The following is a 15,895-nucleotide window of genomic DNA, read 5'->3' as shown; positions in this document are numbered from 1 at the left end:
TAAAGTCATATCCAGAAGAAGAGAGAGAAGACAGGAGGCAGCACAGGGGAAGAGGAATAAAGTAACCGTCAGGACGCCGGTCCTCACGCTCCATCTGCGCTGAGTAATCAGACACCTTGTGCAATTCACACATGCCGAGTGGAAATACCATCCTTCCTACCTGTCTTTCACCCGGCATTTCATTCTATCAAAGTTTATTGTCCATTCCTTTGTACCAGACACTGGACTAAATGCTGTGATGAGCAGAAAGACACATGGTCCCTACCTTCATGGATTGTACAAGCTAGGGAAATAGATATTAATCAAATAATCGTGTCCCCCAAACATCACAGTGCAAGTGTGACAGAGACTACGATGGAGATGTACAGGGTGCTGAAGATGAAGATGAAAAGCATCCTTTAGGAAATAAGTGTTGAGCAGTGTTCATTATGCCACTGCAGGGACGGTTAGCATTTTAGCTCAGCATGAGAGAAGTGCATGTTCAAAGCCTCTGGAAGAGAAAGACCACTGTCCCTGAAATACAGAGACCAAGAAGGAGGCTGTGAATTTGAGGCTGCAAGAGGAAGGAGGAGCAAAACCAATTAGGGACCTGCAGGCCTCAGAAAACTGAGGTGCGGAAAAATGAACTAATTTGATGTGTCCAAGCTTATGTAGTTAATAAATAAATAACAGAGCCTGACTTTGGATAAAAGTTAACTAGACTCCAAAGCCACATTTCTAGGTGTTCTTGAACCATACTTTAGAGCCATTTAAAAAATACTTTGAGTGTTCCAGCATCCTTTGAAGATGTGATGAAATCTAAAAGCCTCGTGTTCTAGAAAAGTGAATATACACCCAACATATTGCACGCAGTTGTAGGGTTTCAGTGACCCATCCATCACAAGTTAATAACTTTCACGTTACTATGTTCATTGGTTAAATCTTAAGCTTTATTACGACAGAGATGATGTCTGTTTTATGCACTGATGCATTCCAAGCACCAAGAACTTTGCCTGGCACAGAGTAGGCAATCATGAAATCATGATTAAATGAAAGTGATTCCAAATGCCTGGGCCCATTCACCTAGCTCCTTAGGACACGATGGTAAAAGGACAGCGCAGATGGGGTGCCTCTGTGCAGAATTCAACAAAACCACAGGATAACTTCCCAACTCTGACCACACAGGACCTCAAGGGACCTCCCAGGCCCAGGTTTGAGAAATTACGGGCCACATTTTGTTTTGTTTTGTTTCATTTTGTTTTGCTGTTTTCCTTTAAAGTCACTTCCTCTTCCTCCATCCTGAGAAAAGGATAATGTCTTTAAGAGTTCCTTTTAAAATTTGAATTTGAGGTGCATTAGTAGAAATAGCACTTCTGGGTAATTTCCTAGGTAGTGTTTGGATAAAAAGTGTTTAGACTGCTTTAGGCAAATGGTTCCTAGCGTCACCACTGTGTTATTTAGATAGATTTGGCTCATTGTTGTGAGACTGGAGCTTTAATATGCCGTTGTGTATAGTCATGCATTGCTTAATGATGGGGACATGTTCTGAGAAATTCATTATTCGGTGATTTCATTGTTGTGTGAACATTATAGAATGTACTCACACAAATCCTACAACACACCTAGGCTACATGGGGTGGTCTATTGCTCCTAGGCACAAACCTGCACAGCATGTTACTGTACTGAATTCTGCAGGCAATTGTAACACAATGGTAAACATTTATGTATCTAAACATATCTAAGCATAGAAAAAGTACAGTAAACATATGCTATTGTAACCTTATGGGACCACGGTCATTAAGCAAAACATTGTTATGTGGTGTAAGACTGTATTTGCAAAGCTGAAGTAAATATCAGCTCTTAAGAAAATATTGTAAGGCTGTTCTATGGAATTTATCTCCGGTTTTAAAACCAGGAATAGCTATAAAGAGAGTTTTCTACATCTGGAGATTGGATCTGTGCAGTGGACAGCTCTTGCCATGCCCATTCAATCTTTCTCCAAAAGGCTACATGCAAGATAGGATACAAAATCCTTTTTTCAACTCGTTTGCTTTTGCTTGGCTTAGATTCTGATCTAGTTGACTGAAATAATGGAAAAAGAATTGATAATCATATAGACTTGGTCTGTTTATATATATTCATATGAGATGTGTGTGTGCATATACATATATATACACATATACATATATACATGCACACATACATATGTATGTGCTCATATACTTATAAACCATTTTTTTAAGATATGGAAAGAGAGGCCCTAAGAAGCTAAATGATTTACATAGTAAGTGGTAAAGGTGGTGCGTTATTTGGTGTTTTGTGACAGGAGGGTGGTATGACTGCAGTGGTCTCCTGAGAAGATAAACTGTGGCATTAAGTGTAGATGGGGGTTGGGCACAGTGGTTCACGTCTGTAATCCCAGCACTTTGGGAGGCCAAGGTGGGCGGATCATTTGAGGTCAGGAGTTCCAGACCAGCCTGACCAACATGGTGAAACCCTGTCTCTACTAAAAATACAAAAAAAAAAAAAAAAAAAAATTAGCTGAGCATGGTGGCATATGCCTGTGGTCCCAGCTACTTGGGAGGCTAAGGCAGGAGAACTGCTTGAACTCGGGAGGCAGACGTTGCAGTGAGCTGAGATGGTGGCACTGCACTCCAGCCTAGGTGATAAAATGAGACTCTGTCTCAAAAAAAAAAAAAAAAAAAAAGTGTAGATGGGATGGGGCCAGACTAGACACAGAGATCCAAGTAAAACTGTAAAACTGTCAGTGTGCTCCAGGCAGGAGAGCAGGTCCCTGTGTGCAGGACACATCATGTAATAAGGAATGGATGTGAGAGGCATTTTGAAAGAGGAATCAGTAAACTTTTTTTTGTTTTCTCTTTCTTAGATGAAATTATTTTGAACACCGGATTTTTGCATAACTGCATTACACACTGGGGAGTTCAAGCCGTGTAAGACCGTATCTATCATCGTTGTGCAGATTTTTCTTGTCTCTCTGTCTTCCGTCTGCAATACATAGAGGCAACTGGAAATAAGCTAAGACGGAGGTTTCTTCTCCATACCCCTGTCATAAATCATCGGTTAGGCCTGATCCCCTAGTCGTACAACAGAATATTTAAAAAATTGAGATTCAAGAATTATCACCCATCATTTCACCATCCTAAAAATGGTCATGATTGTCTTTTTAGTGCAGTTTCTTCTAAGCTTTTTTTTTTTTTTCAAATATGCCTTTTATTTTTTAATTTTCAAAACATTATAATCATAGTATATACCACACAGTTTTGGTCTTACATTTTTTCACATATAACAATGCACTGGCTGATTAACGGAGTGCTGGGAATGGATTTTTCCAAGGCAAGCCATATTAAGAAACAAGCCAAGGCCAAGGACAGCCCTTGAGACTCCCAAAGTCAGGGAAGGAAAGAGACGGTTTTAAGGTCATTGAAGATTGTGAATAGCTTTTGATATGTTCTATCTTTCTGTGCAGCAAATACATTTTTGGTGCTCAGTAAATATTCTCTTGTGATTGATCAATGTGGAGTCATTTTGGTGGGCCATTAAGGAGTAGGTAACCATGCCTGGCTATCTGCGCTATACCAGATCTGTTTAAAGAGGTCTGAACCAGAAGACACACAGTGATTATGGTGGTGCTCTGGGAGATGGGCCAGAGGCCACTGCATGCTGTGATAAGCATCACGCTGTAAAGATAAATGGTTGAAAAATCTCAGGAGTCTCTGCATCTTCATGCATACACACATATTCTCTAATGGGAAAGAACGCCTCCGAAACGTCTGTACAAAACAGGCACAAAAATAAATGAACCTGGAGGACATTATGCTAAGTGCAATCAGCCAGACACAGAAAGACCAATGCCGCATGATCTCATTTACATGTGGAATTTTGAAAAGTTGAACTCGGCCAGGCGCAGTGACTCACATCTGTAATCCCAGCACTTTGGGAGGCCGAGGCAGGTGGATCACCTGAGGTCAGGAGTTCGAGATCAGCCTGGCCAACATGGTGAAGCCCCATCTCTACGAAAAATACAAAAATTAGCTGGGCGTGGTGGTGGGCTCCTGTAATCCCAGCTACTCAGGAGACTGAGGCAGGAGAACCGCTTGAACCTGGGAGGCGGAGGTTGCAGTGAGCCGAGATTACGCCATTGCACTCCAACCTGGATGACAACAGCAAAACTCCGTCTCAAAATAAAAAAAAAAGTTGAACTCACAGAAGCAGAGAGTAGAATGGTGGTTGCCAGAAGCTGGGCCCAGTGACAGGGAATATGGAATGGGGAGATGCGGGTCAAAGGGTACAAACTTTCCATTAAAAGATAAATAAGTTCTGGGGATTTAATGTACAGCATGGTGACTGTAATTAATAAGACTATTGAATATTTGATGAGGGAGTAGATCTCAACTGTCACCACACAGACACACACACACACACACACACGTCACTATGTGAGGTGTTGTATCATGATGACTTTTATATTTTAAAATATTTAATTGACCGATAAAGATTGTATATCTTCAAGGTATGCAAGATAATTTGAGATAGGGATGCATTGTGTGATGATTCCCACAGTGGAATTACACACCCATCACCATGCATGCTGTCCCTGAGATCCCCTATGTCATGGTGTTTTTTTTTCTTTTTTTGAGATGAAGTCTTACTCTGTCACCCAGGCTGGAGTGCAGTGGCACCATCTCAGCTCACGGCAAACTCTGTCTCCTGGGTTCAAGTGATTCTTGTGCCTCAACCTCCTGAGTAGCTGAGATTACAGGCACACGCCACCATGCCCGGCTGGTCTCGAACTCCTGACCTTCCTGACCTCAGGTGATCCGCCCACCTTGGCATCCCAAAGTGCTGGTATTACATGCGTGAGCCACTGTGCCCGGCCTGTCATGGTGATTTGAATACTAATCTATCTTATTAATTGAAGAAGGGGTATCACATAGGAAAGTATTTACGCATTTGTTTTTTCTCTTCATGGGCATCTTTTCCCCCATATCAGCTTCCCAGCTTTCTTGCCCAGGTGTGCATCCCTCCAGGCACCTGCACCACCTTTCTGCCATGTAGAATGCCTCTATTCTGTTCTGACGTAGTCATCTCTCCTCTGCACACCTCTCTTGTAGCACCAGCGACGCGGTCGTGTAATTGTCACTGTCCTTCTGTTTTGCCGTGATAAATTATTGTTGAGAAGAGAGAGAATGTCTTCTTCTTCTCTGTACCATCAGAGTCTAGCCCTGTGCCTGGCATGAAGAATACATTAGAAATATTTGAATAAGAAAGGGTAAAAGAAATGGTAAGATGAGTTAGTGACTTTGTCTCTGTTGATGACAAACGAGATGCCAGAAAAAAATCTTTTTATTACCCCAGGATCACTTTTGGTTAACTTATTTCTCTTAACTCAAAAGAGGAGCCTCCCCTTGCTGTCCTGCTATTACCGTAAAATGTGTCTTCCAGTCACTTCAGAGCTACATGACGCCTAAATCTAGACCTCTAGGGGATATTTTGCTACTCTCTCAAATTTATAGTGCTCTTCTCTTCACAGGATTTAAAAAATGTTGCTACTCTTCTCTGCACCACTTTCAAGTACAGATTGACGGTCTTATATTAGGAATATGGAAGGAAAGCATTCTATCATATTTTTTTGGTATACTGAGCTGCATTTATCCAAGAAGACATATCTAAGAATTGCAATTGCATTATTCCTTCCGTGCCTTTATTCCTCCACAGTCGTGGGCTGTACTCAATTCCCAACTGCTGCTTGACACCATAAAGAAAGGGATTGTATATAAGAATGGAGACAGAATACAGGGCAACAGATCAGCAGACAATCGTAATAATGGTGTGCCTCTCACTGGGTGATCCCAAATATTTACAAAACAGATGATCAGAAGATTATCCAAAGGATTCATCATAGGATTTCTTCAATGAGCAAGTGTTCATTTCATATTCAAATTATAATTTGAGTCAACATTAAGAAAATATATTCACTGTTGTTCAAGATGGGAGGAGGTTATAGAAGCCTACCTAAAGTAAGTGAAGGTAAGCCTCTAAGTGCAGACAAATTCTACCTAAAAGACTAAAAATTCCCTTCTAGTAATCTAAGCAATTCATTGAAAATAAAAATAAGCAATTGCTTTTATTTTCATTGAGGACAAAAATAAGTAGGTTCTAGAAAATACTAGATAGTAAATTTGTTAAAATCTCCAGTAAAATGAATTTTTAAAGAGATATGTATAAGCATGAAGAAACAGAGACGGTTGATAACCCAGATGCAGTTTGAGTCCACGAAGAGCAAATGAAGCTACATGAACACAGTCTCCCACTTTGGTAAGGTAGCAAGACTGGCCCATCAGAGGAAGGTCATAGACACAGTTGGTGGGTGATCAACTCAGAAGATTCTGCCATCGTATCCCTATGGAATAATATGGGCTAGAAAAGAAGGTAGCTTGGAGCACTACATCTAGTTGATAGTTCTTCCCACAAAACACAGACCAGTGGACTGAAGTCTCTCAGAAGAGGTATCTGTAGGGTCAGCTGAATGTAGCTGGCTCAGTGCTGCTGTGCTGTTTGGTTAAAGGCACGGCAAGCATGCCTATACAATTTGTAACTGATACAAAGATAAGGTAGATATTACTCAAATTTTCTTATGCCCTTTAGCCCGTCTTTGTGGAGCAAGAGGTTTGCCCATCCCTCCAGGATCCCTAATTTTCACAAGGGACCTTAAACTGCATTGTTTAACGGTCAAAGCATATACTTTTGTCACTAGCCAACAAAGTGAAATACATGTATTCGCATTAGTCAGGGTTCTCTAGAGGGAAAGAATTAATAGGATAGGTAGATATAAAGGGGAATTTATTAAGTATTAACTCACTCGATCACAGGGTCCCATAATTGGCTGTCTGCAAGCTGAGGAGCAAAGAGAGCCAGTCTGAGGCCCAAAACTGATGAACTTGGAGTCCAATGTTTGAGGGCAGGAAGCATTCAGCATGGGAGGCTAGGCCAGTCTCACCTTTCACATTTTTCTGCCTGCTTTATATTCTATCCGAGCTGGCAGCTGATTAGATGGTGCACACCCAGATTAAGGGTGGGTCTGCCTTCCCAGCTCACTAAACCAAATGTTAATCTCCTTTGGCAACACCCTTGCAGACACACCCAGGATCAATACTTTGTATCCTTCAATCTAATCAAATTGATGCTCAGTATTAACCATCACGGTATTTAAGCTCTTCGCAGAGAATAAAACCTAGAATTATCTGCTGTCCAATCCTTACTCAATCCAAGTTGTATCATCAGCAACAAGAATAATACTTGTAATGATTGCCTTAAAAAATATGCATCTATTCCTCTAGACAGTCTAAATTTTATCTTTGGGGAAATTCATATAATCATTTATTCAATTACTGATTCAATCATTTGTTCAACCAATCCTACTGATATCCTCCTACTCTGTGACAGGCCTTACAGTAGGCATCAAGTATAGAATGTGAATGAAATAGACACAGACCGCCCAAAGCAGTCTACTGGGAAGAATGAGCAACACAGAGGTCCATGAGCAAATACATATGTAATTATAAATTGGGAGAGAGGCCATAGGAACCTCTAAGGGGATACCGATACTGCCTTCACTTAGAGGAAGTCAGCAGGGATGGCTTGCCTGAGGATGCATCAGTTAAGCTGATACTTGGAGGCTGAGAAAGAGTCAGCCACAGGAAGGCTCCATGCAGCATTGCAGCTGAGGAGAAGCGTGTGCAGAAAGGCAACTGAGGCGGCAACGTGGATGATGCTAGCAGGGAGCTGGAGTTGATGGGGGAGGGGTTGGCAGGGACTGGATTGTGTGGGACCTGGTGGGCCAAATAAGGAGTTTGATTTTTGTTCTGAGTGCAATGGAAAACTCTCCAATATTTTAAGCCGGAAAGTGCTGATATGGTCTGTGACGTGGTTTAAAAGATCACAGACAATAGAATACTTGAACTATGGTTTTCAAAGACCCTCACAGAAATTACTTTTCCTAAATAATGCTTGTTATATTATTGTTGACAGTGAAGGATACAGTTAAGAAACCGTGAACTACATTTTGCTACCTTATCCAATATTTTTGAGGGTACTGATTTTTTTTTTTTTTTTTTTTTTGAAACAGGTCTTGCTTTGTTGCCCAGGCTGGAATGCAGTGGCACACTCATGGCTTACTGCAGCCTTGACCTCCCAGGCTCAAGTGATTCTCCCACCTCAGCCTTCTGAGTATATGGGACTACAGACCCTCACAAGCATGCCTGGCTAACTTTTGTAATTTTATTTTATTTTTTTTTTAGAGATGGGTTTTTGCCCTGTTGCCCAGGCTGGTCTCGAACTCCTGAGCTCAAGTGATCCACCCACCTTGGCCTCCCAAAGTGCTGATTCCAGGTGTGCTGATTCTTTCTGAGGACCTGGGAAAATCTTCCCTGGAGTCACCATACCTAGTGATCTGTATTTATCTTGACCACTGTTTTGTTTTTCATCTCACGGATCTGCTGAATTTTGTAATTGGTCTTGTTTCCGTTTTGCTTTGTCAGAGAAGCATCTTAAGCCACATTCTCACCCACTTCCAGCAAATGTGCAAGACTTCGTGGCTTGCATATCTGTGAATGGATTTTACCCCTGGCTTTATTATTTTCCTGCCCTTACTTTACCTTTCCCCCAAATTCAAGTAGTTGTTTAATTTTTACTTTTATAATTTTGGGGTGGGGGGTTGTTAGCTACCAGAAATAACAAGGCAAAAACAAATAGCTGGAGGAGAAAGTCAGGAATTGAACAAAACTCAACTACGGCAATAAATTTAAAGACCTATTCTTCAGTTCCAAAGATCATTTGGTAAGTAAAGAATAGAGAACAGTCACGTAACAGCAGATTTTATGAAAATACAAAAATAGCACCCAGCAATGTATGTACTTGGATATATATGATCTAATATATGTGCTTATATATGATCTAAAACAGATCATATATAAAAAACAGCATGAGGCAATAGAGATGGCCTCCAGCCTCCCACACTTCACTTAACATGTGGTATAGTGGTAAGTTTCTTTTCTGTCTTCCCTCGCAGACAGTCCCTTGAGAGCAGAGACCACATCATACTCACATTTGTACCTACTATACTTACGCTGTTTTTTCAGGCATCCAATGTTAAATTTATGAATGAGTAAATATAGATAACAGAAAATAAAGCCTCCCATAATCTCAGACTGCATCAGCAAAAGTACAGTGCCCTGAATGCAGGGAATAGGCACACAATGTACCATATACTATTGTGCTGGGCCAAGTCTAGAGCTCTAAGCTTAGAGTAGATGCCCGCATATTTTTAAAGGGATACTGACAGACTGGAGCAGATCCAAAAAAGAGCAGTCAGCTGGATGAATGGATGAAAGTCATGTGGTTAGATGGAAAAAAATGTGAGACTACACCAAAAAAATTCTTGTAAGGGCTTTTGACAAACATCTGAAGGACAGTCTTGTGGAAAAAAGCATAGATTTGTCCTGTCTGATTCCAAAATGGCAGAATCAGAGCTAGTGGATGGAAATTAAAAGGAAGAACGTTCTTCAATAGCTTGGGGCCCTCTGTGAGATAATACACTCTGTATATGCAGGTAGATAATCAGCTCAACTACTGCGGTAGTTGAGTGGTTGGATTAGAAAATGTTTAATATTCCTTCTAAATTCAAGATGTTAAAACTTTATGCCTGTAGTAGTTGCAACGAACAAATGGATTCCATATGAACATGTAACAAGCCAATCTAATTAATGTGCCACATAACAGTGGTTTACAGGTATTAACATGACTGGTAAGACTAAAGAGCTTTGTGTTAGTCATGAAAGTGTTTCTGGAGGCAATAGGTTTTAACTGAGCCTCATGGGTGGAAAAGAAGGGAATCACACAATTCCAGATCTGTGAAACAACTGAGAAAATGCAAGAATTCTGGTTTGGCTGGAGTGAGTGGGTGTAGTAATGGTCCCAGGACAGGACAGACCAGGTTGCTGTCATATGGGTTGGAGCTGATGGTTGCATCTCCAGGGAATGCCATAAAGGGAGAGCACATGCTCCTGGAGGCCCATAGATGGGAATTCACCAGACAGTAGGGAGGGCTACGAGACAAAGTAAAGGAAATCTATTACCACCTACAAGTGTTTGTGGCAGGATCTGGACTCCAGATGAGAGACATGGTCTGGAGCTAGGAAAGCTGATCTGGGCCAAGCTCTTTCACGGGGTCCTGGTCACAGCTGCCAGTGTGAGTGTCACCAGCTTGTCTGCACTGGGCGTGGGACATGGGGTGCATGCAGAGTGAGAAGGTTAATTGGCACAGAGTTGGGCACACACATCACAAATCAATTGGTGAAAATCCTCAAACGCTGGCCTCCAGAGCCCACAGGAAGGCTTTGACATCAACCCACAACCTTTGAGTTCATGTAATTTCGAAAGCGGCCTTCCAAATCAGCCCTGCATTTTTCCGCCTGCCACTTGTGTCTCAAACATTTTCCCAGTTGGCAGAACCACCTTGGCTCCCTCTGAACAGACTGACGAGGAGGCTGGAATGTGTGTGAAGGAGTAGAAAGGGCAGCAGACAGTGAGCCATTCCTGGCTTCTGTAAAAGCACTCCTTAGCGTTCTGCCCTGTGTATACAAGATTCCATTGAGCGCTAATCTGGGATCATCTATCAAAATACTTGAAAATTCCAAATACCAAAAGTTTCACTTAGAGGTCAAATTTCAGAGTTTTGACTGTATTTGGAGTGTTTTCATTGACAGTGAATGCTATGAGAAACTCAAGACATATGCAGCATTAGCCTTGAGGACGGACAGAATGCAGAGAATAAACAAGCTACCCTGGAAAGAATTGGCAAAGAGGGTCAAGCTGAGCTGCTTATTCATTTGAGGGTTGGGGGCTGGGGTGAGTCTCTAGTCCTCACCTATGGGTTACTCCTAAGAGGGCTTGTGGCTCCTATTGGTTGATTAAGGGGTCTGGGCTCCGTACTTCTTACTTGAAGACACCAGCTCTCAATCATCACAGGATTTTAGCCGCCCCATACCCCTATTTTCATGTAGGCATTCCAGTATCGCAGGCAGTTAAATAGGATTAGGATGATTTTCAGGCTCTTCCTCCAACATGCTCTCCCCTTTCCAACTTCCACAGTGCCTTTTCAGTGCCGTGTTTTTCCTTCCCTGTCTCTCGTGTGTAATAGTGGAAAGAGTGAAAATAGCATCAGCTTGGAGATGCACACAGGCTCTGCACTTGCTTGCTATGTGACTTCTGTGAATTTTAGCCTCCTTTCCATCCAATCAGATACCTCCAGTGACAGCTGTGGAGATTAATGTTAAAAAACATAAAATGTGAAGCCATGAAGGCTTCAGGCCCGGCACATAGTAGGTGCTCAATGCTATTCCCTTCTCTCCTCTTTCCTTTCCCTTCTCTTTTGCTGTCTTTGATTCCCAGTAACCATCTGTTTATCTCATTCCTGAAATAGTCTGACTGAAGATCACAATTGATGACCAGATTAGGAGGGAAGAAAAGTAGGTGAAAACTGAACACAAGTGCCATCTGTCTTCTTCATTTTTAAAGGAATTAGAGAGGAAGAGATATGGTGTCAGTCTTAGAAGATGCTTGTGATCTGGGCACTCTCTCCCTCTTTGATTCCACAGGACTTCATGCACTCACTGGGGAAGAGGACCAGCTCTCTCAGTTGCCTGTAAAGGACAAGCCAGAGAGAGAATTAGCTATTTCTTGATTGTAATACAAGAGACCTGTCCACCCCAGTGGTAATTCTTCTAACATGGGGACTAAATGATCACAAAAAAGAATTTATTTAAAAAGTATAAGTTTCATAGCAATGGCGATACATTAGCATAAAACAAGGTACTAATGACATGCTAATGAGAAAATAATGTTACATATTTGCTTTAAATATAGTACCCTAGAAATACAAAATGACAAAAACATGGTAAGCAGGTGCATGAATTTATAGATACTACTTGAACCATGAAATAAAACTTTAGGGGCCCTGAATATGCATACAGAAGACCAAATGTTGTAACCATCCAAAGAGGCTGACAATTACCAACTACCTGACATAGGAGGCAACTGTCACATGCTGGGCCCCAGAGATCTTTCTTAACTTGTTTATTTACATAGTGGGACAATTACACAAGAGGAGCTGCTTCTCAGAATCAGGCTATCAACAATTCCCTCAGGGAAAGTTGTTAAGGCTTATGGGCCTCAGAGAGCCAGCATAAGAAGAATCGAAGCCCTAATTTAAATTCTGTTAAACTTTTAATTTGGAAATAATTTAGAAATAATTTCTCATTATTAGACTATAAATTCCCAGCCAGGCTATGTTTCAGTTTGAGTCAGCCAATGTAGAAGCAACTTGGTCATATACTTTTTTTTTTTTTTTTTATCAGAGAACTTTATTCATTCGGCCCCAGGCTCAGAATTCGATAACATGTTTTCTGTGGACTTTTTCTCTTCACATCAAACAATGTTAAAGAAGAAAAACAGGGAAAAATCATAATGACATATATATGTGTGTGTGTGTGTATATATATATATATGTGTGTATATATATATATATATATATATATATACACACATACACTCAGATATGGCTAGCAGTTTGAATTACTAGCAGTTTGCTTAAACCATACACTCTGGTTCTGGATCTGCATACATGGACACCTAGAGTCTCTTGCAAAGCCCTCCCCAGCCTCTGCCTATCAGAATTCTCCCCATTTTCAAAAGCCTATCCAAATGTCTCTTTCTCCATCTGGCTTGCAATCATCGCCCCAGTCAAAAATAATATTGCTCACCTAGCATTGTGTTTGCGTCCTTTTTGAGACATATATATGGCCTCATGTTAGAAGCTTTTGTATAACTTCTCAGTGGATCCTTAGCAGGTTGATGACAGTATCTTTGAAGTATCTTTGCAACTTCTGCAGTGATTCTTGTCTTAAATGATTCAGTGTCTTAAATGTGATAGGCACTTTCTAAGTATTTTACCTGTAGGTGATTAAAAATTGGGGAAGTAGAGAAATCAAAGAGGAACGGATGCTTAATACCTAACACGTGTGTACTTCGCCTCTCTGCGTCTTATCTGTAAGAGCCTCCAATTCCCATCACGTGAGGGTCAGGATCTGTGGTATATTCACTCCTGGTGTGAAAGCCCTTGAAGTTTGTTTTTCACTGGGAAAGATTTTATTTGAGTTGTTTCTTGATAATGAAGCGTGGTGGTTTACGCTCAGCTGTTGATCCTTGTTTGAAGTAGGTTTTTTTTTTTTTTTTTAATTTAAGAGATTTACCAGTTCCGTCTTTTACCTGGCTGCAGCTGCCCTGTAGAAAGCGAAGGAGCTTTCTCTAATTTTTGACAGCCTGAAAGTTGCCTGAGCCCTGAACTTGTTTGTCTTCTACTGTTTTGCCCTGCCCTCTCTCTTTCTCTTTTAACTCTTTTAGTGAGGGCTGCTTTTGGGTGCTTCGTCAGCTCTGAGGCACGTCAAATACGTGTATTTCGCTTTCAGCATTGTGTGAGGGACCCTGGCGGCTGGAACTGCCTCTGCTCGGGGCTTAGGGCTGACTGCGAACGTTCCCATTTTCCCCTCTTCCTCTCATTGGTTCCCGAGGTCACGTGAGGGCCCCGGGGGTTGGAATTCTGAGTTGTGGCTTTGGCACTCCTTTTTCTTTTTAAAAATCGCTGGGTCTGTTGAGCTGTCCTGGGCTGGGTGCCTTGCTCTTTGACTGAGACTGGAGACAGACGGGAACAGCCACAGGCAGACTGAGGTGACAATAGGAAATCTGCCGAGATGTTCAGTCAGGTGCCCAGGACCCCAGCCTCAGGCTGCTACTACCTAAATTCCATGACACCTGAGGGCCAGGAGATGTACTTGCGATTTGATCAGACTACAAGACGCTCTCCTTACAGGATGAGCCGGATTCTAGCACGCCATCAGCTAGTGACTAAAATTCAACAAGGTGAGTGGCCGGCAGTGGAAGGCTGTTGCTCATTCTGATTTCTGTTGGCTCTATTTCATGCTAACCCAGTTTTTTGGTTTTGTTTTCACTTTATAACATATGGATTTCTATGCCACACTACCCGTAACTTTGAAAAATAACTTCAGGCTGCAGTTTTCAGCAAACAGGACAGTCCTTAGCTGCCACATAGCTCAACATAAAGTCCCCAAAAGACTTCACGGTGGGACAGTGAATCATAAATTCCAAAACCTACGTGTGTCTACAGAACAGATGAGAACTGTTACTCAGTGTGTATCTTAGGAGCTTTTCTGCAGTTTCCTCACACTCTGTCACATTTAGAATGTGGACACTTGTTTATTTCATTAGAGAGGGGCGGGGGACTAATGTCCACCCTGCCCGGAGTATTTTGAACATCCTTAGTGAAGAGGAGGAAAGAAAGAATTCTCTTCTAAAGGCCATCAGGCTAAGCACTAGAATCGCATTCTCTTCCTGTTTGTATGTTTATGTCAGCAGTTGCCACAGACGTGTTAATATTGTTTTTCTGGTAAAGAATTAAGGTGTTTGTTGATCTCAAAACAAAATCCCGTAACCTGCACACAAAACTCCAGCTTCCTATATGCAAAGGGAAGAGAATATTGAGTATAGGTTGCTTGATATTGTTTTTATTCTCAGCCCCCCAAAATACCAGTCTGGAAGTCTGGACATTACTAAAATTTACCAGTCTCAAAAAAAATTTTGTTTTAAACATGCTCCTTATAGGGTGTATCAGTAGAAAGCAGAAAGATGAACATTCCTAAGAAGCCCCTAACACACATGTTTACAGTCAGTTAATGATCACCCTCCTTCTAGACTACAAAAAGAAATTATTATATTGGTGCTAAATAAGTTAACCAGGAATTTTTAGAGCCATTATAAAAATACAGTTTCTACTTAAATAAATGAGTTTAAGATTATATTGAATATTAGAGAGGAAGTTGGGGTTTGTAATCATGAAAATCTTATTGTAATGTTTCCAAAAAGAACAATATGTATTCTAGTGGGCAGCATTTGATGAGATTGTTTCCTTGGAAATTAGGATTTGTTTGTAAAGGTTCAGGAACTAGTTATGTGTGAAGGATGCTGGTCCTTCCTACATGCTGGTCTGATTTCAGGAAGGATATTATGTCATTCCATAAACTCTGTGTGCAGGTCTTGATTGAATAGAAACAAAAGTAATTATTTCCCTGTGGCTTGATTTAAAAATACTTTGGGCTTAGAATAAAAACCAGCTCCACTTTGGTTTTAGAAATTTCTGATCATGGTGCTTTTCCAAATGCCATCATCTTTATGTACACCGAGGCTTAATGATGCTCTATCATCTACAAGATATAAATGTTCCTCAGCATGCGTATCATATTAGAAATATTGCATAGAACTAGCTGAAATTGCTTTGCAAACCTCCTTAGATGTATTTACAATAATTGATTTTATTTAAATATTATTTATGTTCTTTTTGGAATGAGGGTTATTTTTCCATTCAAGATTTGAAGTTATGAACACATGCACTGTCATTGAATGTGCCCTGTCACACAGACATACGGGCACCCTCAGTTTATGTTTCATTTTTGTCTAATTAGATGATTTGAGGATTCTGTCTTTTCTATACTTGGCAATGGAGTGTTTGAAGTCAATGAATGCCTAACACTTAAAACTGACAGTAAAGATCACAGGGAAGCAACAAAGATTTCCAACAGTCTAGTGATTCAGAAATCATTATGTGTTAACATCATACAGCTCTTTAGTAAGACAATGAGAAAGCAATGCAGAACAATTTTATTGAGTTTACTGAATTAGAAGATTGGTTTACTGTAATAGCAGAGAATGTGGATTAAACAGTTACAGCATACCAAAATCATTATAGATAATGTTTTTTATTATGCCC

The 15,895-nt window shown here is 40.9% G+C and overlaps 1 protein-coding gene across 3 annotated transcripts in view; it reads left to right on the top strand.

Annotated features, from left to right (window-relative positions):
* Positions 1-15,895, top strand: part of STARD13 (StAR related lipid transfer domain containing 13) — a 553,154-nt gene that overhangs the window by 348,588 nt on the left and 188,671 nt on the right. The window contains exon 1 of one of the 3 annotated variants that reach the window (XM_025364222.1): positions 13,678-13,974. The exons of the other annotated variants lie outside the window; for them this stretch is intronic. Within the exon in view, the coding sequence (XP_025220007.1) occupies positions 13,806-13,974 (169 nt within the window). The 5' untranslated portion in view covers positions 13,678-13,805. Of the gene's footprint in view, positions 1-13,677; positions 13,975-15,895 lie in introns of those variants that run through there. 3 annotated transcript variants of the gene reach the window in all.

The sequence above is a fragment of the Theropithecus gelada genome, chromosome 17, assembly GCF_003255815.1.
Source record: "Theropithecus gelada isolate Dixy chromosome 17, Tgel_1.0, whole genome shotgun sequence".
NCBI lineage: Eukaryota > Metazoa > Chordata > Mammalia > Primates > Cercopithecidae > Theropithecus > Theropithecus gelada.
The sequence above is the reverse complement of the archived record's forward strand: the minus strand, read 5'-3'. Positions and strand labels throughout refer to the sequence as shown.